This window comes from Equus quagga, chromosome 10 (genome assembly GCF_021613505.1).
Source record: "Equus quagga isolate Etosha38 chromosome 10, UCLA_HA_Equagga_1.0, whole genome shotgun sequence".
Classification (NCBI taxonomy): Eukaryota; Metazoa; Chordata; class Mammalia; order Perissodactyla; family Equidae; genus Equus; species Equus quagga.
The window spans coordinates 27,544,903-27,568,493 of NC_060276.1; the positions used below are offsets into that span (position 1 = coordinate 27,544,903).

The 23,591-nt window shown below is 40.8% G+C and overlaps 1 protein-coding gene across 2 annotated transcripts in view; it reads left to right on the forward strand.

Annotated features, from left to right (window-relative positions):
- The first annotated feature begins 15 nt into the window (after positions 1 to 15).
- Positions 16 to 23,591, forward strand: part of LAMP2 (lysosomal associated membrane protein 2) — a 32,323-nt gene continuing 8,747 nt past the window's right edge. For both annotated transcript variants that reach the window (XM_046672998.1, XM_046672999.1), the window contains exons 1-8: positions 16 to 266; positions 11,085 to 11,203; positions 12,124 to 12,337; positions 15,931 to 16,089; positions 17,042 to 17,247; positions 18,022 to 18,144; positions 21,788 to 21,851; positions 22,255 to 22,419. In XM_046672998.1, the coding sequence (XP_046528954.1) occupies positions 203 to 266; positions 11,085 to 11,203; positions 12,124 to 12,337; positions 15,931 to 16,089; positions 17,042 to 17,247; positions 18,022 to 18,144; positions 21,788 to 21,851; positions 22,255 to 22,419 (1,114 nt within the window). In that variant the 5' untranslated portion in view covers positions 16 to 202. The remainder of the gene's footprint in view (positions 267 to 11,084; positions 11,204 to 12,123; positions 12,338 to 15,930; positions 16,090 to 17,041; positions 17,248 to 18,021; positions 18,145 to 21,787; positions 21,852 to 22,254; positions 22,420 to 23,591) is intronic.

The following is a 23,591-nucleotide window of genomic DNA, read 5'->3' on the forward strand; positions in this document are numbered from 1 at the left end:
TAGTCTTGTGACCCGCACTGGAGCGCCTAGTCCTGGCTTCTGCAGCGTTGTGGTCGGTGGTCAGCGGCAGTCTTTCCTCAGTTCCGGCGAGCCTTTTTCCTGGTGTTGCTGCTCTCGTTGCTGTTGCAGTTGCCGTCGCAGTCGCTGCCGTCACCGCCGCCGCCACAACCACCGCCACCGCCACCTCCTGATCTGCGGGATCATGGTGTGCTTCCGCCTCTCCCCGGTTCCCGGCTCGGGGCTCGTTTTGCTCTGCCTCGTCCTGGGTGAGTTGTCGGGCCCTCCTGCCTAGTCCCCCAGCCTGGGCCCGAGGGCGCCTAGTTCAAAGGCCACAACCTGAAAGACTGGTCCGGGGGGAGGGGTTGAGAGGCTGAACGACTGACACTGGGCGGCGGCGCTTGGCCCCGGGAGGCGAGCAGTGACCTAGAGAAGGCCTGACCAAGGGCTGGCGGGGAAGAAGGGCCCGTGAGAGTAGGAATGGGCTGGTAAGGGGGGTAGTCGCCGAGGGAGTAGGTAGGGAAGAATGAGGAGTGGAGCAGATCCGGGTAGAAAGAGTAACTTGGGAAAGATACTAAGCAGTGAGCGTAGGAGGACAGTACGTGCAGATTCTGGGGTGGCAGAGACAATTAGGAGAGTCCTGGTTTCCTATGATCACGGAAGAGTTTTGAAGATGGTGGAAAACTGTGGGGCCAGAGAGAAAATTGGGAAGGGAAATGAGACTGTGCCTGCATGGAGAAGCTCGAGGGAAGGGAGGGGCGGATATGATAGTAGAGTCTGAGGGGCAGTGAGAGGGTTGGGGGCTTTTGTGGGTAGGAATTTGAGGCTGTGGAGGAAGGGTGATCAAAGAGATGAGGAATGATGCTGGATTTGAGTTGGGTAGTTGGAGTTTTGAGGGAGAAGAGACTTAAGGTGGCTGTGGCAATTTCCAGGTGAGAAAACTCGGACCCAATCTCTGGAGACTGAAGGGATCAGTGGGAACTTTGGTGGGGAGTGAATATCTGCCTTGGAGGTGTTGAAGATGGTGGTATTCTTCCAATTTTGTTGCTTCCTCCCAGCCAGACCCAGACAAAAAAATCCCCAGATGCTTCGGTTGGGCGGGCCTCCCAGATTTGAGGTTTGGAGGGTGCTATATCTGTCTTGTATATTGCCTCTTGGCCCTCAGAAGCTCATTTTATTCTTCCGTATCACACAACTGGCCTATTATCTCGTTTTTGGAGGCGGAGGGTAGGTAACGGCCTAAGGATTGGGTTGTTTCCAGGTCCTAAGAACTGGCTCCTTGCGCTTTGCCTCCTGCCACCCCCTCCCCCGCATGAGCAGTGGTTCCCTGCGGGCTTTAATGCCTGAAGGGTGAACTTTGATCAGAGAGTCTCTTCTTGACTTGATTCCTCCTATGCGTGTCGATGCCCACCCACACTGGCACTTGGAGTTTGTGACCTAGTAAAAGAACAGAAAGAACAAACCAAATGGAGTGGAGAAGAAATAGATGTTTTAGGGATCTGAGAAGGCAGTGAGAGGTGCACGTTTTGTAATTCACATTTCAGTAGGACACTATCAGCACCTTAGGACAGTGGATTCTCAACCAGGGGGCATTTGGCAATATCTGGATGCATTTTTGGTTGTCACAACTGGGGATTGCTTTTGACATCTAGTGAGTGGAGGCTAGAGATGCTCCTGAACATCCAACAATGCAAAAAGCAGCACTCTTCCCACCCCCAACATACAGCAAAGAATTATCCACCTCAAAATGTCAGTAGTGCCAAAGTTGAGAAATCTTGCTCCAGAGCCATGGCGTTGGAAGGGTTCTTGATGTAATCTAGTGATTCTCAAGGATCTTTTCTGGGAGTCTGTCAGATGAAAACTATTTCCAAAATACTATTAAGAAGTTACCTGTCCTTTTCACTCTCATCCTCTCACCAGTGTACAGTGGAGTTTTCCAGAGGCTACATAATGTGTGATGACATCATCACTCTCATGGCTCTGATGTTGTGTTTTATTCACTTCTCAGCTTTAATTTCTGATATGGCAAATACCAATAGATAGAACTTACATAAACCAAAGCTCTCCGAGGTTCTCAGTGGATGAGTAAAGGGCTCCTGACAGCAAAACATTTGCGATTCCCTGATCTCGTGCAGCTGTCCACACGGTGCCGGAAACTTCTGTAGCCCTTCTGAAAGGGGGCCATGGAGGCGATGCTCAAGCACAACTGGAAGCTTTAGCGCTGCCGTGAAGCTCTTCCTGAGGGCCGAGCCACCCTAAGAGAGCATTGTTTGCAACGAAAAGCACCTTATCAGTGACTCGAACACATCTGACCAAGACATCTGTTAATCAGTAGTTCACTGCCAGTTGAATCTGCACAAACACAACAGTGTTATTGTTTAGAGAAAGTGAAAAAAAATAATAGTTGTCCTACTTGTTGGCTTTCGTGTCATTAAGTTTGTTTTGTTTTTGAATGAAAGCTTTTTTTGTTTTGTTTTTACAAAAGCAATGCTTGCTCATTGCAGAAAATAAACAGGCAAAAAGCACATAAAAGAATCCGTCGGCTCATCTGCTAGTTTGCCATTTATTGGTTGGGACTAACTAGATTCATGCGCTTGGAAGATTTCCAGGATTGATTCTCTCCACTTACAAGTTCAGAACAGGATTTGGAGGAGCAAAAGTTAATAATGTACGTAGATCAGATTTTTAAAAGGAACCAGGGTAAAATAGAAACCGTCTCTTCCACGCAGCTGCTTTTTCTGACAGCTGTTGGTTCAGTCTGGAGCTCAGGCTCCTTCCGTGGCCTTCTCTTATAAGAATTGAGCAGGTCTTTAACTGCCTGGTAGATTTTGCACGTTACTTTTATATATTAAAATGGATACCAAGAGTAGGTGTTTGAAAACTTAATACGTATTTGTAAAGCACCTCTTATGAATCTCGTGCTTTTCCTGGGTACTCTGGAGGGTACCAGTGAAGAAGGATCTGTCTTGAATTTATGGTCTGGTCAAGATGAGCGCTCTGGCGGTGCCAGTTTCACTTCGTAACTGTCTGTCTCTAGCCCAGCTCCAGCGGTAACTTTTTAAAAATAGCTGCTTTAGAGTAAGTATAGAAAAGACTTCTTAGAGTCTATGTATTGGTCTTTTTCTCAGAGATTAAATTATGCTGATATTTACTTGAATGAATTATAACTGACTAGAGAACTTTCTGGAGAAAAGCTGTATGATTTTTTTCTGAAGAAAAGCCATATAGAGGCATTATAAAGAGAGTGGTCAATGAAAATCCTTTCCTAGTGTTATTGCCTCACTGTGTTCCCTTTGTGATAATCATAGATTTCAGAATTCTTCTGTGGTTATTGATTTTTTTTTTTTGTGGGAAAGATTAGCCCGGAGCTAACATCCACGGCCAGTCTCCCTCTTTTTGCTGGGGAAGATTGGCACCGAGCTAACATCTGTGCCTATCTTCCTCTATTTTGTACATGGGACTCCTGCCACAGCATGGCTTGATAAGCGATGTGTAGGTCCACACCCAGGATCCGAACCAGCAAACCCTGGGCCGCTGAAGCGGGGTGCACAAACTTAACCGCTGCGCCAGTGGGCCAGTCCCTGGCTATTGATTCTTATAACTAATTTGACTTCTGGTTTTTATAGAGTTAAGGCTTTTCTGTGTGGGAAAAAACCCATATAAATATCCTGAGTGTGTGCTTCACTGGTTGGAGCCCCTCCCTCCCACAAAGGTTTATTAAATGCCTGTTGTGTCCTAGCCACTACACTAGGTGAACGGGATAGATGGAGCAATGGATAAGACAGATGAGGGCCCTCCTCTCATGGAGCTTACATTTTAGTAGAAGACAGCCCCACAGGTAAATAATATAATTTCAGATAGTGATAAGCACTGTGAAGAAAATGAAGCAGGTAATGAGGAAGAAGAATGAGCAGATGATAAGAGTGGGTGAGAGGGGATGACCCTTGACAAATAAAAATGGCAAGCAATAGGATATATTGGAGTATCTGAGGAAGCCATTTGGTATAAACCTAATTCAGCCTGACTTTGCTTTTTCCAAAAGGGCTTGACTGTGGCCGAGGAGCATGCATTGTATATACATTTCCTATGGCAAGAACAAAGGCCCTTGAGATAAAGGTGCAACTTCCCTCCCCCTCCCAGCATCGGCCTTTCCTTAAAGATTACGCATCTTTCCTTAGGCTAGGAGCTGATTGCAGCGCTCACCTGTGACCACTCAGCTGGAGACAACAGACCTGCCATCCTGCTGTGTTCACAGAGACAGCAGACCTACCTGCTATTTCCATCAATTGCTGTGCCGACAGAGCATTCTCACGACTATTGTAAAAGGGCCATTCAATCCTGTGTGAAACATCCTGTTTGGGGGTATATAACCACTCTGCACCCCACTTCCTTGGTGTTCTTTCTTCCTTCAGGAAGAAAGGCCCCGGGCCATGGTCCTCAGATTTCAGCTCAGAATAAACTCACCCAAATTTTCATTTATAGATTGGTTATGGGTTATTTTCGTCCACACCCTCCTTTACAGTATGTAGTCGGAAGGCCTTCTCCTGTTGTGGGACGTTTGAGCAGAGACCCGAGGGGTGGAGGAAGGAAGCCAGCCAGGTGACCATCTGGAGGAATAGGAGTCAATCTTGTCTTTCCCAAACTCTTAGGTTATTAGGCTAGCCTGTTTTCCACTCTTTTTTTTCCCTTCCAGTACTAGTCAGGCCTCCCTTATGGTATTAGTCTTTGAGAGCGGAGACTATCTTGTGTACTATTTCCCATTGCCTGCCTACCGCAGGGCCTAGTAGATGGTTAACCCTCAGTAAATTTTTGTTGAGGGTGTACATTGGTGGGCATTGGGGACATGATGGTGAACTAGACCAACTTGGTCTCCTTATTCTTCTGTGAACCTTAAATTATGTTTTGCAAGAAGTTTTTTGTGTCTTTGGCTTGAGAACTTCAAGGTTGGTGCTAAGCAGTACAGATAATTATAAACCAATTTACTAAAGTATAATGTCATATAATAATGCTAGTATCTTGCCTTTGTACCCTTTCAGATATACCAACATAGTAGTGAAGGTTCACATGGAAACCTAGGAAGTCCTTGATGAGAAAGAGAATAAGGTTTTCATAAAGCATCAATGTCTCCTTTTGGAGGTGGTGTAAAAGAGAGAAAATGTGCATTGAGATTTTTCTGTGGCCTTACCACATTTTGTTAAAGTGATAGCTTTGATTCCAAAGTTCTAAAATTATTCTAGCTATAATAGAGATACTTGAAAGGACAGGCTTATTATTCATCCATTAGTCATTGGTTATCACATCTGCAGGGATTATAGATAGTCCAATGGTTCCCGCAAGTGCAGCTTTCTTCCCTTGTGTCCCTGGGTGGAATTTGCGGTCAAGGATTGTCTCCCAGCACTGCAGCTGATTTAAGTGATCATTGGTGCAGGAAGGCTGCTTCTCCTCATGTAGTCACCAAAGCATCCCAGTCATAATTTCCTATTGAAGTGATCAGAGATCTCCTCAGATCCAAGAGTGTACTTCATAAACATTGTTGGTATGCTGTGCGTTGCAAAAGAATTCTGGAGATGTGCCAAACACCACTCAGCAATAAGCACTTTCCGTTAGTTGAATACTGTTGAATCTTACTTCCTTACCCACTCTCTGACCTTAAAAAAAATGAAATTATTTTGTGGCTTAAAATTTTATTACTTTTTTAAAAGAGATTTACCAGAACTCTAGAGTATTAGCAAGAAAATGTGGTGATTGCACCATATTAGGAATTGTAAATGAGGAACAGTTAATCTGATTTAACAAACCTATAAATAGAGAAGAGAGTAAACAGTTATTGTATGCTTATGTCCTGCTTTGTTTTTTTAAGACCCTTTGCTCAATATCATTCTGAATTGACAAGTTTGAGGACAAGAGTCCATGCCTTGATGTGCTGAAAGTAAACATATGCCTAAAGTTTGGGAAGGATCCCTTTAGGTGCTGTGTTTACTGGAAGAGAAGCTTGTAAGCTGGATTCTGCTATTTGCTTGGCAAAGTTAAAGTTCTCTTAGCTCTGAAGGGTTTACATGCTTTTGAAGAACCTATTCGAGAGATCCACACTACAATCCTTAGCAAGGTTGACTTGCCCGGAGTCTCACAGCTAATAAATTAGACTGCTTGATTTGAATTCTAGCTCTTCACCTCCAGGGATGGGGCTTTTTTTTTCTTTTAAAGATTTTGTTTTTCCTTTTTCTCCCAAAGCCCCCTGGTACATAGTTGTGTATGTTTAGTTGTGGGTCCTTCTAGTTATGGCATGTGGGACGCCGCCTAGCATGGCCTGACAATTGGTGCCATGTCCGCGCCCAGGATTTGAACCAGGAAAACCCTGAGCCGCCTAATTGGAGCACGTGAATTGAACCACTTGGCCACGGGGCTGGCCCCCAGGGATGGGGCTCTTAATCGCCTCATTATATTGCCTCTTAGATCATTGTTTGTTTTTTTAATCAGTTTTGTTTTACCATCAGTAAATTGGTTTTGTTTACCACTACCCCCATCTTGTTTACAAATGTATATTTTTCAGCTACATTGGGTCAGATAGACTTGTAAAAATCTAGTCATTTTTTGCAGTATGTCATGCTTGGAGAAATAATTTCTGAGTTCTAAAAGAACTTATAAATGATCTCTTTGGAAACAAGATCGAGAGGATATTTGAATTTGAGAAAGTTGATTTTGAGGTATGCCTTTTTCTTGGGAGAATAAACTCTCAGCTCTATAATTACACACTCTAGGATATATTCAGCTGTGGCTTTTTAATGTCATAAAGCCTTTAAAAAAAAAAATGGTTTGGCTATTCTAAAATCAAGCACAGCAGTAGGGATGGAAATGGCTTGCCAGAAGTTTTTTACCAAAGTGTGAATGTTTCAACTATAAAGTTACCTTCTGGGAAAAGCATTATTCCTAGCTTGAAATCTGTGTCAAAATTTGTTGAGAAAATTGACTCAACAATTTGAGTTGAGAGAGTATCCAGAAGACCGATAGGGTAGGTTCCTGATTTGGAAGAGCGAAAAGATTGGCCTTCCTGTAATTAGATTAAGCCATATTTCAGGTCTTTATTGCAGGGTATTTGACCTTGATATAATCGATCAGTAGTTATTGAGAATCCAATATGTATTCCACACTACTAGGAAGAATAGGAGACAGAGGAAAGATAATAGACATGGTCTCCCCCACCATGACACTATGATGGATGATATTCATATAAAAGACACACTCCTAGGGGCTGTGGCATAGATAAGATCTTCTGTTTAAGGGAGCATATTAGAATTCAAATGAGTGGCAGAGACCTTATCAAAAGGGAATCTTGAATCTATCCATACGTATCATTCATTCATAGACTTTGGTACTTTTTTATTAGTTAACAAATCACTTGCTGTATACTATAATTTTCCATGGCACATCAGTTTGTTGCAAAGTGACAGTTGAAAACTGCTGTTTTGGAGCTTATGACAGTAGGGAAGACAGGATTTACATGCGTAAAATAACTGAATAGTTCAGGATAGTATAAAATATACTGAAATGTGGGGACATGCACTGTGACTGCTGCTGGAGGGCCTCTCTAGTCAAGGAAATCTTTGTGGAGAAAATGGCGGCTGAACAATGGAGAGCAGATCAGTCCAGGTTCTTAATTGTAAGCAACAGAAATAAAATCTGATCCATTTTAAGCAGAAGAGGAATTTATCATTACTAAAAAGATATTGAGACATGCATACTCCTTTGACCTCACAATTTCATTCCCAGATATATACCCAACAGACAGCCATACACGTGTTCACTGATGTGTCCATTTTAATAGAACCAAACTGGAAACTGTCCAAATGCCCATCAACAGTAGCATAGATAAGGAGTGGAGTATTCACCCAGTAATGGAAAGCTATACAGAGTGAGAATGGACCAACTGCAGTTACGCACAACAACCTGGGTGAATCTCACAGACAGTATTGACTGAAAGAAGCCAGACACGAAAGAGAGCATAGTAAAAGATTCCGTTTACATCAAGTTGAAAAGCAGGCAAAACTAATCTATACTGGTAGAAGTCAGGATCGTGGTTGCCCTTGTGAGGGAAATAGTAACTGGAAGAGGGAATAAGGGGACTTCTTGGAATGTTCAGTTTCTTGACACAAGTGGGTTCATTTAATGAAAATTCTTTGAGCTGTATACTTGATGTTATGTAAACTCCTTTCCATATGTTATGCTGTGTACTTTTCTGCTGCATGTTACACATCAATAAAATTTTACTTTATAAAAAATATATTAGGTAACTCAGAATTACTGGAGCTCCTAGCTGTATATCCCAAAACCTGGTTCAGTACCTCAGATCAAGGCTACTGAACTGTACTACCACTGCCAAGCATTGAGCTGCAGCTTGCAGCGCTGGCCACGGCCACTGCTAGCTCTGCAGCCTTGTTCCCTGGCAGCTTGGTCCTGCTGTAGCTACTTCCACCTGAGGTGATAGTTCCATTCCTGGCTCCGTTCTGTTGCTTCCTATTCAAAATCTGGGGTGGATGCCTTTGTTAGGCAGAGCCTAACACAAGTGCCCATCCTTGCTACAAGACAGGCTGGGAAAGCTAGAATCCAGCATTTTCAGCTTTTATAGTGGGTGGTGATATCTGCCAGAAATTGTAAAAAAGGCAAGGTGGGAGGGTGGATATTTCGGATCTTGGGGAACCGAAAAGAGTGAAAACCTTCCTGAGGTTGAACATTTAGGTCAGTCGAAGAAAGTAGATTTCAAATGTTGGGAACAATAAAAGCCTAGGGGTAGAGGTTGAATAGAGCATGGCACTGGGGTCCGGTGGAACAAGTTTGACCAGATCAAAGGGTGTGTTCTGGGAAGATGGTTTGAGAGAAGTTGAAAGACTAAGATGGGACAAGATTAAGGATTACTTTGAAAGTCAGGCAGAGGAATTTAAATTTAATTTGGGAGCTAGTAAAAGTTTTTGAACAAGAAAGTGTCCTGGGAGGAAGAGGTATTTAAGGACCATTAAGGCAGCTAGGAGGCGTCTGTGGTAATTTAGGGCTGGAGTGGTGGGGCGGGAGTAGAAATAAAGGTGAAGATTGGATTTAAGAGAGAATTTGAAGGACAAAAATCAATAGGACTTCAAGAAGAGAATGAAGTAGAAGCTAATTCTCAAACTTTTGAGCCCGAGTGACTGTACGTGGTTTTGCCTTTCATTTAGAGCTAGAGAGGCTGAGAAGGAGACCAGTTTGGAGGAAGTAGAAGGGTGAATTTTAGTTGCGAAATTGTTGAGTTTGAGATGATATGTATTTGAGTAAAAGTGGTCCCTGTGCCGTTGGAGATATAAACTGGGAAGCAAAGTAAGCTATGTGAAGTGAAAAGCTCTCACAGGGAGAGAGGCTGTGATGGGACTGGAACAGAATGTGCTGAGCCCTCAGGGCATTTCTCAGTTCTCATGTATTATGGGTTGGCAGGTAGACTATTTTGAATTTAATGTAGTGGTAAATTTGAAGCACAACCTGTGCCTTCTACTTCATAAAGCCTCACTTCTCCCACCTGGGCACACGTTGATACCATTACCATTTTATGCTAGTTTCTTTCTGTTACTCTAATATCTTTGGAAAGGAAATGATTAATACATGTGAGACTTTTCTTGGTTATTTCTGATAGCTTTGAATACAGGGAGAATATGTTAAAGCTAGGGACTTGAAACAAGACAGAGAGACAGCATATGAAAAGCACATCTCCAGTTGTTAGAAAAATTCTAAGCTGGAGTTCTCAGCACCACTACAGGGAAGCCTTGGATCAGTGATGACAGCTCCATTTCATATTGTACTTCGTAAAGAAAGGCTGTAAAACCTACTTAGGCCTCACAAGGTCTTTTCGAGCCTTAGCCAAGATATTTAGGCACTGTCAGTAACCACAAGCTGTAGCATAATATTCAGGCTTGGCAAGGCAGCCCGGTCTCCCGAGCATGGTGGTAGGCTTTTGTGTACGACTTGAAAGCTGTTGCTGAGGCACGCCTTCTTGGTATTCCTCTTGGGACTTGATTCTCTGTAGTCTGTAGCATGTCCTTGCTTGTAGATGACGCTGAATTGCTCAGATATCATTAAAGGATCTGTAGCTGTCTTAACAGGAAACAGCTCACCCCTTGGGGAGTGTGTAAGACAGTGAAGAAAATCCTTCGGTGGTGGCCCATCATTTATGGCTGCTGGTGTGTTGGCTGGTATCTAGTATTTTGAGTCCTCAAGCTCTTCAGTTTACTAGGTAATGTCCCCGTGTTTAGCCTGGTTTGGAAGATCGGAGTCAAGTTAGCTGAAAAGTCCCAAGGCTTTTCTGTCCCCGAAAGGTTTCTCTGCCTAAAGAGGCAGCAGGTTGAGAACGTGGGAAGTGACTTTGAGTCCATGTCGAAAGAGTCATCACCTTTTTTAATCAACTGGATTTTAAAATGAAATAAAGTGATGAATGCTGCATTTATTATAAAAGTTAACCTTTTGCTTATGGATCTAACAGCTTTTGTAACTCTCTTCCTTTGGTCACACGGTACACATGCTAAGAGCTATCCCACATCTTCACCTCAGAAAAAAGCGGATGCCAGGACATCCGTGTGTCATAGGTGATGTAGCTTGTGGCAGGTTTAAAGCAACAAGAGCGTAGAACATCTATCATTTCTGTAGAGAAAGTTTCCCCAGCTGGTTTGAGAGAAGCAGGAGTTTAATATCCCTGTCAAGCTTCCCCTTACCTCATTTACCTTAGAAAACAAAAGTCCTAGCAGACAAACTATAATTGCCTAAAACAAAACGAGTAAGGCACGGGTGAAGGTGGAAATGATTATTGGGAGGCAAACGGCAAATGTCACCAGTCTGTGCCATTACCCAAGCATCCTAGGTCGAGTAACCATTCTCTTGAGAAGGAGTGATGCTAACTTTATCAATAGGATTCTGCTAAAAGTACAAAGAAAAACAATCACCAAGATGCCATATATATTAAAAATCCTGTTTCATTTTAGAGCTTATCACACTTGAGTGGTAGATAGAGCTTGTTTTTATTTTATATATGTTTTTGTAGTACAATTTTAAAATCTTATTCTTTTTAATAAATCTAGGAGCTGTCTCATCCTATGCACTGGAACTTAATTTGACAGATTCAGAAAAAGCCCTTTGCCTTTATGCAAAATGGCAAATGAATTTCACAATACCTTATGAGACTACAAGCAAAAGTTATGTAAGTATTTTTCTTTGAGTTTTATAGTGGGAATTTACTTCTCTTTTTCATTCTTTACATACATTTATACAAATAAGATTTCATATGTTAACTGACTTAACACTTAAATTTTCTGGGTTTTTGTAAACATAGACACTTGAAGGTATTCTGTTTGGTGTTGGAATGAATATTTTAATTCATTAGTTCTTTGGAGTTTTCTTGGAGTTGATTTAGGACATGTGACCTGAAGACTATATAGTGTTCAGGTCTAACTACTGTAATGTTTTTTACAGGTACTAACATCAAAGCTTGTCCTTTTTTAATTTAGTTATTTATTTTTGCCTGAGGAAGATTAGCCATGAGCTAACATCAGTTGCCAAACTCCCTCTTTTTTTTTTTTTTGCTTGAGGAACATTAGCCCTGAGCTAACATCCATGCCAGTCTTCTTCCACTTTATATATGGGTTGCTGCCACAGCATGGCTGAGGAGCCATGTAGGTCCATGTCCGGGATCTGAACCCACGCTGCTGAAGTGGCGCATGCAGAACTTAACCACTGTTCCACAGGGCCAGCCCTTTGCCCTTTTTTTTTTAATAGCTTGCTATTAAAATCTTTTTGGGAGGTATTCTCTCAATCCTTTTACCTTCTTATTTTCTTTTAGTTAAGGTCCTGCCTGCTTACAGCCTGATTTAAAAAAAAAAAAAAACAACTTAAGAAGAGAAGTTCAGGCCCATTTTTCTTTTCCTTTTAGACATACATGAATTTGTCCAGAGGATTGGTGTGTAGCTGGAGAATCTGAGACTGCTTTCCACAGCAAACCAGGCAGAGGGCAAGCTGGCCATGGGGGATGTGTGATGTAGGCTCAAATGGCACACTCTGCCTAAATGCTGGGTGCTCAGTACTGTCTGTCTGTGCCTTACCCCAAACTTCTTTTTCTTTTAGAAAACTGTAACCATTTCAAACCTTGGCACTCCAACATACAATGGAAGCATTTGTGGGGATAACCAGAATGGTTCCAGAATAGCGGTGCAATTTGGATCTGGTTTTTCCTGGATTGTAAATTTTACGAAGAGTGTGTCTGTTTATTCAATTGACAGCATCTCATTTTCCTACAATACTGGTGATAACACCACATTTCCTGATGCTAAAGATAAAGGTAACCTTAAAAATTGGATTTGTGTTATGTTCTCTTGCTCTTTATTAATAATAAGAAAAATGTAAATAATCGAAAAAATCATCCTTATGCATGTCTGTCTTCCTAACTAGAATGGAAACCTCATGTCTTTGTATCCCCCAGCCCCACGTGTAGCACAGTGTTTGACAAGGTGATGATGATTTGCCGTCATTGTACAAGGTGATGATGATTTGCCGTCATTGCTTGACTACTTTACTTTGTACCAGGTAGCACCCTAAATGTGTTACCGGCAGTGTCTTGCTTAGTCCTTAACAGCAAGCCTGGGAAGTAGATATTATCCTGACTTTACAGGTGAAGCAAATGAGGCTTGATGAGAGTAAGTGGCTTTCTCAGAGGTCACACAAGCTAGTAAGTGGGTGAGCTGGTGTTTGAACCAAAGTGTCTTGAGCTACAGAGTTCATGCATTTTATTATTATTTATCTTATTCAGTAGTGGGCACTCACCAAATGTTGTGTGAATGAGAAAATCCTTTATACTAATGACTGTTTTAAATGTGTACAAGTTCAGTAACTGAGACCAGCAGAAATGCTTCATCTTCAAATCTTTTTACCATTTAGATAGGATTTTGACTGAAAAGTTAATGATGATTAATTAAAGGTAAAATGACTGAAGTCAACATTTACTGCTATTTTTAGACAATTTCAGATCAAAATGAACTTGAGAAAGCATTGACAATTAGGCCATCCTAGTAACTACTAGAACTGAAATGGATATTAAGATAGTTTGAAGGCATGGATAATAGAGATTTCAATTTTGTTAGGGATATAATTCTCTTCTTTCTCCCCCCTCCGTCGAGATGGGGTTATGGTGTTTTTAGTAACTTAGCATTTCTCACAGATAGTATTTCATTCTGTCTCCAGAAACATAGGTAGATGAGCTTCAGTTGCCTAGACCTGGGGATAAATGACTCATTTGGATTTATGGATATCAAAAGATCATATTTTAAAGACCCAGAAGTGAATGAGCTCATGTAAAACTTGGAAGGTATTGCAGACTTAAACTTGGAAGTCTCATCCTAGTTTTTTTACTTATCTCTTAGCTTGAGAGGATAACTGAAGCAGGTTTGTTATTGCATATCTTATATATTCAGCTTTCTGGCCTACATTGTCTTTCAGAACTAGTATAAGATTTGCCCCTCACTTTCAAGGGGCTTAAAAACTAGTTGGAGAGGCAAAGTGAAAGTGTTTTCCTAAGTTATATGGAAACATTGGAAAGCATTGAGATCAGTGTAAATTGTTGTTGTTTGTGTTTGGGGGGTGGAGGGTTCATGCATCTTTTCTGACGATGTGAGGGGAGCTCTAGCCCCTCTCTCTCAAAGTACAGAGTAAACTTTGCATATGGTACATAGTCCCTGAGTCCATCTGTGGATGCCTGTGGTTAAGAGTGCCTGATTTAAACGTTGTTCTCATGAGTGGTCCTGATTAGGAGCAGAGAGAAAGGAGAGGTCCATGTGCGTTGGAGGAGTGAGAAAGTTTGGTAAAGTAGGACCTGAGCCGAAATTCGGCTAATGATAGAATTTGGGTAAGCAGAGAATTTTGAGCAGAGTATTTCCAGCAGGGGGAAGCATAGTTTGTGCAGCGGTCATTGGAGAGCTGCCTGATTTTAGAGGCTGTGCGTGTAGCAGAAGGAAAATCAAGTTGGCTAGGTGCAGTGGGTCTAAATTATAAGGGGGCCTTGGAAGCCAAGGAAAGGCATTTAGCTCGATGGGGTAGGCACTGGGGAACCATTTAGGTTTTTAAGCAGGAGAATGATATAACAAAAGCAGAGACAGTAGTTTATAAAGAATGTTCAGCAAGGTGAATTTGGAAGTGAGGAGACGGCAGGCAGAGATGCCAGCTTAAAAGGCTGTTAGAGTAATTAAGGGATGATGCAATGAGTGCCTGGACCAAGGGGGTAGTGGGAAAAGCAGGTGGAGTTTAATCTGACAGATTTGATGGAGAAACTATGGACTCTAAAATGTTAATGCCTATCTCTCCCCCTTTTTGTTTTAAACAAGGGAGGATGCAATTTTTTATTACTAGCTTCTGTGTAATATTTGAAACTATTTGAAATTAAAAATGGCTTCCTAAATGGACTGTTGATAATGGTTTTTGAAATAATTTAGTGTTTTATTTTTAAGCATCTGATAATTGAAGTGATTTTAAAGCTCCTGTTTTCTTTTAAAAAAATTTTTCGTGATTAAAATAACAGAAAAGTAAAGGGAATAATGTAACAGACCCATGTGTACCCATTACTCAGAATTAATGCCAGTTTTCATATTTGCCTCATCTTTTTATTTATTTAAAGAAAGAAAATCTTATACTTGGTTTCCTCTGTACCCACACCCCACTGCCATTTTCCTCCCTGCCTCCCAAGAGGCAACCACTCTGACAAATTTTGGGTGTAGCCTTCCTGTCTTTGTGTTTATATTTGACTAATATATATGTTTATCAATAATACATAGTTTTAAAATGATATAATTTTATAGCGTAACTCCAATATATCTACAACTTGTTTTTTTCAGCCATTTGTTTTGAGGTCATCTATATACAGCCAGTTCATATTTCTCTTCACTTATATTAATGGAGAGAAACAGTTTTAGAGAAAAATGCTCTAATTCATTGGTTAAAAAAAAGATCTCCTTTGGCCATTAGGGGGTGCCAAGGCAGCATTACTTGGCTGCCTTGCTTCGTAATGGAGAGGCACAGAAGGCAGCCTATATTAAGGCCCGTGAATACCTACCTTCCTTGCTGCTTCTCCAGGAGAAACTAAGCCATTTCGGTGGATAAGTGTGATCATGATCTTTGGAAATTTCACTATAGACATTATAATAAAAACTCTGTACAGAATGGCTGTAATTTATTGCTTTCACATTCTGAAGATTTCCTGAAATTGAATAGTCTTTAAATTCTATCCAGGAAGATTCCAAAAACTCATTTTAGTGACTTTAACTTACTTTAGGATGGTAGCACAAAAATAAGGATTTATTATGAAATCCTTGAAGAATCCATCTCTCTTCCTTGTTTGGTCACTAAGTCCTATCGACTCTCCCTTAGACGGGTGTTTTCAGTTTGGCCTGTTTGTTGTTTTCCTATGGTCCCTCACCACCTTAGTTTAGGCAGCACCCCCTCGCGTTTCACCTTAGCTAGGTCATCAGCCTCCCAACGAGTTTCCCTCTTAAATGACTTTCCTTAAATTTTTCTCTTCTGCCTATCCTCTACAATTTGGGTATCTTCCTTAAAATAAATTATATGTGTGATACTTATTTCCAGCTTTAAAAACTGAAGGTAACCTTTTATTGCTAACAAAATAAAGCCCAGCCTGTCCTTAGATCATAGAAGATGCTTCAAATTGTGACTACTTGCAACTCGTCTTTCCTTCCTAACCCCATCACATCTTTCCTCTTAATCCCTGTTTGAGCCGCAGTGAGTTTGTCGTTCCCTGAACATGCTATGTCCTTTGTCACTTTGGGGATGGGATGGGGAAGACAGAAGAGGAGAAAGTCTGATATATATTTATATTATTACTGTTCTCCTACCTTCCTGGAAACAGCTATTGTTAATCTTGTTTTACAGGAATTCTTACTGTCAATGAGTCTGTGGCATTCAAAATTCCATTGAATGACATCTTTAGATGCAATAGTTTATCAACTTTAGTAAAGGATGGTGTTGTCCAGAACTATTGGGATGTTCATGTACAAGCTTTTGTCCAAAATGGCACAGTGAGCACAAACGGTGGGTAAAGTATTTCCATACTTGGGTCCTGATTTAAGATTGGGGTGTAGCTGGTGGCTTTAGTTGAAGTCGTTATCTGAAAGCATTTATATATTCAGACTTATTCATAGCCTACATTGGACTGTAAAGTTTTTATAAATAATAGTAATTCTTATTCTTGTGGAACTTGCTATTTTAAGTTTATGATGTACATGTTGTGGAGTGGTCTTTTAAAATGCTCTACCTATAATGTTTTCAGCTGATAAAACCTGATCTTTGAACAGATCCTCAAATAGTTTGATCATCAGCTCTTTGGCTTTTGATGATCCAAGACCAAAGCTTAGAAATTAGATTTCTGTGTTCTAATCTTGAATTTTATAAGTTGATTTTGTAACTTATATATGACTTTATGGAAATGCAGTAATTTCTTATTCACCAGTTCTGGAAAACTACCAACACTTTCTAAGAAGAGGTTGAATTGCCTGTGATTTGCTTTAGGGGTAACATAAATAAAAGGTTCCTTTGTATTTAAATCCTTTAATGATTTCTAAACCTTTTTTCTGTTAAACACTATGCTTCCTCATAGTGGTTGTATACCGGCAAGAAGAGGGCAGGCTTACATAGGGGTGAAAAGTTTTCAGACTTAAATCTCTGATTTTCACATCAGAGGCAGGTGAAGTTCTTTGGAAATAAAGAGAATTAAGGGTCTGAAAAGATGAATGTGTGGCCATGTGTGAGTAGATAAAGTGTATGTCTCGGAGCTTGTCTGCTGTGTCATAACTCTTAGAGATTGCCTGCATATGAAGCAGCAGTTTGAGAACCTCTGCTTCATCTAGTTGAAAATAGCCTGCCAAGGTATTCCCTTCCCTTAGTATAACCCTTTTGGACTTCTATTGTGAGAAACATTTTTCTCTTCCCTGGCCTTATGATCGAAGGAAAAAATCTACGTTATTTTGTCCTTTGTTTGTTTTAGAGTATCTGTGTGAGAAAGATAATACTACAACCACAGTGGCCCCCATCGTTCCCACCACCGTGCCATCTCCTACTACAACGTCATCTCCTACTACAACACCCTCTCCAAAGGAAAAACCAGATGTTGGATCTTATTTGGTTAAAAATGGCAGTGATACTTGTCTTCTGGCTACCATGGGGCTGCAGCTGAACGTCACTCACGATAAGGTATGCTTGTCTATTTTTATTGATACGTTCTTTTTGTATCTCCTTTCAAATAGGGTATATCCTACTTTTAGTCTAAGAGTAGTGTTACTAGAATGATTCCATTTTAAATGGAGATTTGATGTTGACTTGTTGAGGTATGATTAATTTGGAGTTACTGTAACCATGAAGAGTTAATGTCGCTGTCAAGGTATTGTCTTGGCTAGCAGGAGACCTAGCAGTTTAAGGGACTCTTTGGGGTTTAGATTCTGTTTACCATCAGTAGATCAGAGTACAAACAGTTGATCTTTATTTCAGTCAGTTTAAAATACAACTCCTTCACACTTTTATCTGCAATGCACTGTAGGTTGATACGCAGAAGCAGTGCAGCTCTTTCTCCAGCAATTCGATGACTAGGACCGTATAGATATGCTCAAGTACACAACAGTACGTCTAGTTGCAGTGTCCCACTGAGGCTACAGAGGGCGTGCCAGTGAGCAAATCCCGTTTCCAGAGTCCTGCGACTGCAGCTAGACAGATGGCTCTTGTGTGCCATAAAAACTGTGTGTTTTCATTTAGCTCTTTACTGAGGAAGCTTCTCTCTTGTTTTTCTTTTTTTAAAAAGTCGTCTGAGTCATAGCTTGAGGGCCTGAGCCACTTTGTTTGAAAGTAAGACTTAAGTATCCAGACAAAAGGATTTTTTGTTCTTCACTGAAATTGGTCTTATTAGAGTGTAAGGTTTTGCTATATAGACTTTTATGATGAATCTGTTCCTCCCCCCTCTCTTCTTCCCCAAAGGTTGCTTCAGTTATTAACATCAACCCCAATGTGACTGGCTACAGTGGCAGCTGCCATCCTCAAACTGCTCTACTTAGGCTGAACAGCAGCAACATCAAGTATCTTGACTTTGTCTTTGCGGTGGTGAGTAACAGATTTTTCTAAAATTGAGTTCATGCCCTTAGAACACGTCTGAAAGTCTAAATAGATGTGTGTGTGTGTATGTGTCGTGGGGATGTTTAGCTCTGTTTTCCATTTCAACACTACTTATCTATAAAATGTAGTCCATCGATTCCTGTTAATATCTTAGGGTCACCTCGATGGCCTGTGGGCTGGACTCTTGTATTAATGTTCACCAAAAGTGGCTGTTCTGTTGTTGTATAGACCTAAGGGTAGGAACAAGAATTAACCCACATCAAAAAAACTGTCTAATCCATCCATATAGATATGTGTAATAATGAAGTGTGTGTATATATATAAAGTATCTATGTAAAAGATATACAGTAATTTCTACAGTATTTTTCTCTTTTATTGGTTGGAAAACTCATGTTTGTCTGTTATAATACTTTAGGTTTTTTGGAGGCTATACTATTTGTAATTCTATCGGTAATAATAGCTAACATTTATTGAGTACTTGCTATGTACAGGGCTCTGTGTAAGTACTTTGCATGCATTAATTCATTACATCAGGATAGTTTATAATGGCAGCATTCAGGTTTTCGTTGCTCATGCTTGTATCAAGGGCTGAGCCCTAAACAGAAGGTTCCAGGTTAAGTATGCATGTTCTACTTCTTGTAGCATAAATTAATCATCGAGGACCTTTATTTCCACCTTCTTAGAAGCAATTATTATTCCCATAATTTTCTGAGGGGGGTGTGTACGCGTGTGTGTGTACACATTAGAGCAAATGGGAATGGGAAAGAGAGGATAGCTATTGGTGAGGGAAAATGTTGAGCTACCAACAGTTCTCAAACTAAGAGTTATTGTTAAGTGGATAAAAAACAGTTCTACTTTTAAATCAGATTACCGTATCTAGGGATGGGGAAGTACTCTCAACATCTGATATATAAAAAGTAGGTATATTGTTATTTGTTTCGTGTCTGAACTTGGTATCTTGAGTCTAAAACCTTTGTTCTCTATGGAATATGTGCTGAGTAATTGAGGAGTATATTAGGCAATTATAGTTTAGAAAGGTTTACAGAAATCTTCCCTTTTCCAGCACTTAAATCATTCCTCGGTTATAGTACATGCATGGCCAGTGAATTAGTACTAAAAACGTCTAGTTAGGCTTGTCCTCTTCAATGCAGTAAGAGCAGGCCTCCCCAGACACATTCTCTTTTAAAGTTATCTCACAGGGATTACATTGTAGTCAATATGAATGAGGAAAGTAATATTTTAGGTTCATTCCCTTTTGAGTGATTGAGTTTAATCTTTCTAGCTGTGGTAGGATCCTAAAAGGAACATGATTTCTCCTTAATCTCATGGGGAAATATATAATAATTACAATATTTAATTTGCCCAGCAGGCTATTTTAAAATGCTATCCAAAATAGTGACATTTTAACCATGCTACAAGCACTTTGAAAACCCAAGAAACTCCTGCAGTGTCACCAGAGTTCAGTGGGGCCCATCTCACCTTCAACCCTGTCATAATAGATGCTTCTAAGGAGAATCTATTGAATTCGAGTGTGTTCTGTGCAGGATGCTATGGTGGGATACAAAGAAGAAGGCCTGTATCTTTAAGGTGCCTACACTTTAGTGGTAAAGATAGAAATATATAAATAATTACTGTTTTTTTGTAGAAAGCCTTGAATGCCACGCTGAGGCTTTGGAACTTGATTCTGTGAGCAATTAGAGTACTGTGGAAGGTACATACAAAGTGGGAAGAGTGCTAGACCAGGGGAAAATACAAAGTGCTGTGGGAGTATTGAGGAGGGAGTGGTTAATTCTGGCTCGGGGAGAGTCAGGAGGGTTTAATGAAAGAGCTGGCATTTGAGCTGGACCTTCAAGGATGAGTCAGATTTGTATGTGTGGAGATAAGGGGCCTAAGAGGGAAAGTACAGGTTATCCCTGGATAAGGGAACACAAGACCAACTGGGAGAACAAGGCTTGCGGCGTGTTCAGTGAAAGATAAGTGTGGAAAAATAGTTGAGACAAATTGTGAAGAGCCTTGAATGCTGCGCCAAGACATGGGCTAAGTGGGGGAGAGATGTAGTGAGGTTGTCAAGTCGTCCTTTATGTTTCCTCCTGAAATTTTCTGAGTCTCTCCCCTCAGTTTCCTTTCCCACTGCCTTCGCCCTGATTCCAGCCTGCAGTCCCTCTTACCTGGACTGTTCACACAGCCTCCTAACTAGTCCCCGCTCTTTCTCCTCTCCCCTAATGTTCTGCATCGGTTTAATCTTCCTGAAGCACAGCTCTTCCTCCAAAACCTTCAGTGGTTCTGTTTTGCCAACAAAATAACATCTCAATTCCATGGCAGGGTAGTTCAAGCCGCCTCCGCCCCCTGTGCAGTGTAGCCTGCATATCCAGCGTCTTGTTTCCTTCTCTCCCTCTTCATGAATCTCATGCTCCCCTCACCCTCTTCCCTGTGCACATCCAGTGAGGCAGGAAAGCATAGTAGTAACCAGTACGTAGGCTCTGCAGCCAGACTTCTTGGGTTCAAATCCCAGCTCACTGACTACTAACCATATAGCCTTGGGGAAAGTTACTTAACCTCTCTGCGCTTTGTTACCCCATCTCAGGATGGGGTGTTGTGATTGTTCAGTGAAGCCTCATATGTGAAGTTTTAAGAACAGCGCTTGGCACTCAGTAAGTTCTCAAATGCCGGCGTACTTGTGATTATGCTTATTTTCTGACTACCTTTGCTCATGCTGTTGCCTTCTCCAATACCCTTCTCTACTTGTTTCCTAATTGAATCCTACCCAGTTCAAATGGCTCATCCCTAAGCTTGTATTACTTTTTTTTTATTAAGATTATGATAGTTAACCTTGTGAAATTACAGTTGTACATCATTATTAGTCATGTTGTAGGTACATCACTTCACCCCTAGTGCCCTCCCCCACTCCCCCTTTCCTCTGGTAACCACCGATCAGTTCTCTTTGTCTAGATGTTAACTACCACCTATGAGTGGAGTCATACCCTAAGCTTGTATTACTTTTGTTCCTCCCCTAGTTAGAAGTAACTTATCTCCTTTTACTTTTCTTAACTTACTTTCTTTTTTGTAATATGGTTATTTATTTATGTGTTTATCTTATTTTCCCTGGCGGATTGCAAACACGGTGGAGGCAGGATCCCGGTCTGGTTTGTTTTGCTAGCTCCCTGAAGCACTAGATATGTTACCTTGTGCATGCTAAGCCCTGAAATTACTAGAATGACAGGTTGATCAAATGAGTGCTTCAGAAAGATAATAGCAGCCAAGGCGAGATTCGAGCTGGAGAGGCTGAAAGGCGGGGAGCCCAGTTACAAGGCTCTCCTGATCCAGACTAGAGGGTGGTGAGGGCTCAGCAAGTGACAGTTCGAATGAAATGGAGGGAATAAATTGCCGAATGTCTAAGAACCACATGACCACGCCTCTGGTCCAAAAATTGGAAACAAAATGCAGAGAGAAAGGGTTTCTGTCACGGTTTGCATTCTCTTTACTTGGTTGCAGTTGTATTAGACTGGCCCAGGTCTAATACCGGCTTTTATCTTCTGGGTAATAGTATTAGATTGCTTTTCTTCTGTAGATATTAACTGTGCCTGTAGACAGTTGTGATGTGTTGATTAACTGGAAGCTCTTTTTCAAACAGAAAAATGAAAACCGGTTCTATCTGAAGGAGGTGAATGTCAGCATGTATTTGGCTAATGGCTCTGGTAAGCAAAGCATTGACCTCGGGGAAAAGAGTGTGGGTGACACTGAAGGAATAGAAACCATAATTGTCTTGTTACCAAATAGTGCCTTATTTAATGGAACAGAAGATTCCATGGGAAGATTGTACCTTGACCACAACTTAAAAATCAGCAACTTAGAACTATAAGGCACTTCTGCAGTATCCCATATTTTCAAAGTATGGTAGATAATGGTTAAGGGTGGGACTGATTTTTAAAGTATAGAAACATCTATAAAAAGATGAAGAACCTGGTGATCATAAGAATTGCTTTTTGTGGGTAGACCCTGTACCCCAGGCTCCCATACTTCATTGAAAAATCTTGAGGACTGTCCCCCTTTTTATGTTGATAGGATAAGAAGTTACTAACATGTTTCTTTTCTTTAAAGTTTTCAGCTTTGCAAATAACAACCTTAGCTACTGGGATGCACCCCTGGGAAGTTCTTATATGTGCAACAAAGAGCAGACTGTTTCAGTGTCTGGAGAATTTCAGATAAATACCTTTGGTCTAAGGGTTCAGCCTTTCAATGTGAAGGATGGAAAGTATTCTACAGGTAAGAGTCAAGCAAGGTTTATTAATAATTTATATCCTTATGTTGACCAATAGGCGGCTTTCCCTTTGAGTCTTGGCAACTTAAGCATTGAAATAGAGAAGTAGAAATTCACCTCACCTCTGTTGTGGAGTTCTCATAGCCTGAGCAAGTTGTGCAACTATATTTGGTTCATCATTTTGCTCCAACCAGATTTTTTTTTTGTGATCTGAAAACGGTTTGCAACAAAGTTCTTAAAGCTAAAAACTGACAGAAGCTTTAAGTGAGCTTTCGGGTAGAGCAGTCCCTCGTAGGTTTTAGTTTGTGAGGAGGATGGCACTTGTAAGCAACAGCTTTGAGCATCTTACATCTGCTTTCTTACGGCCATCTTCTTGCTGGAAACATTTTCATACCCAAATAAAAGCAGTTTGGTGTTATTTTGTTAAGACAAAAGATTGCGGTAGCAAAGCCTCAAATATCGTGAATTATGTTTTGACCAGTGGATTGATCTGGAGAGTTTTAAAAGCATGTGCCAATATGAGTGAGGCTTTTTAAAGATCTACTCAGGGCTAATGGTGGTATTTATCAGATTTTTAATGAAACCTTTGTGAAGGGCTCATTACAGGATGTTTATACGAATATGAAAGATGCATTTGGCATTACAAGATTAAAATTTGCATGAAGAAAAGAAAGTACATAAAATTCCTTAATTGACTTGTCCTTTTAAACTGATTACTTAAAATTGGGGGTTTATGGATCGCAACGCTGCTGAGCAGAGCTATTCCAGTCATCCACATCCTTTTTAACAATTAATTCTACGGTTTTGAAGGAAATGTGGAAGCTGTGTTTCAAAGTTAATATGCTGTGAGCCATTCAACTGCTTTTGCGATAGTGCTGAATACCTAGCCTCACTTGGCTGGGCCCAGATAAATGGGACTCTTCACCCTACCGTTCTTGTGACTGGAGAGGTTAATCACGCTTAAAAAATTTTTTTCAAGAATTCATTTTCCCTTTTGTCAGTTTTACTTATGTACTTCAATTATTTTAATCATGTAATAGTTTTATTTTTAAGTCTTTATCTAGCTTCCCTACATCATTGCCCTAATTTTAGGCCCAGATTTGTGTTTAGAATTTAAAATTATTTGCAGTGTAATATCAGCTCAAGCCTGTTGCCAGCTGTAGTAGAGATGAGCTAT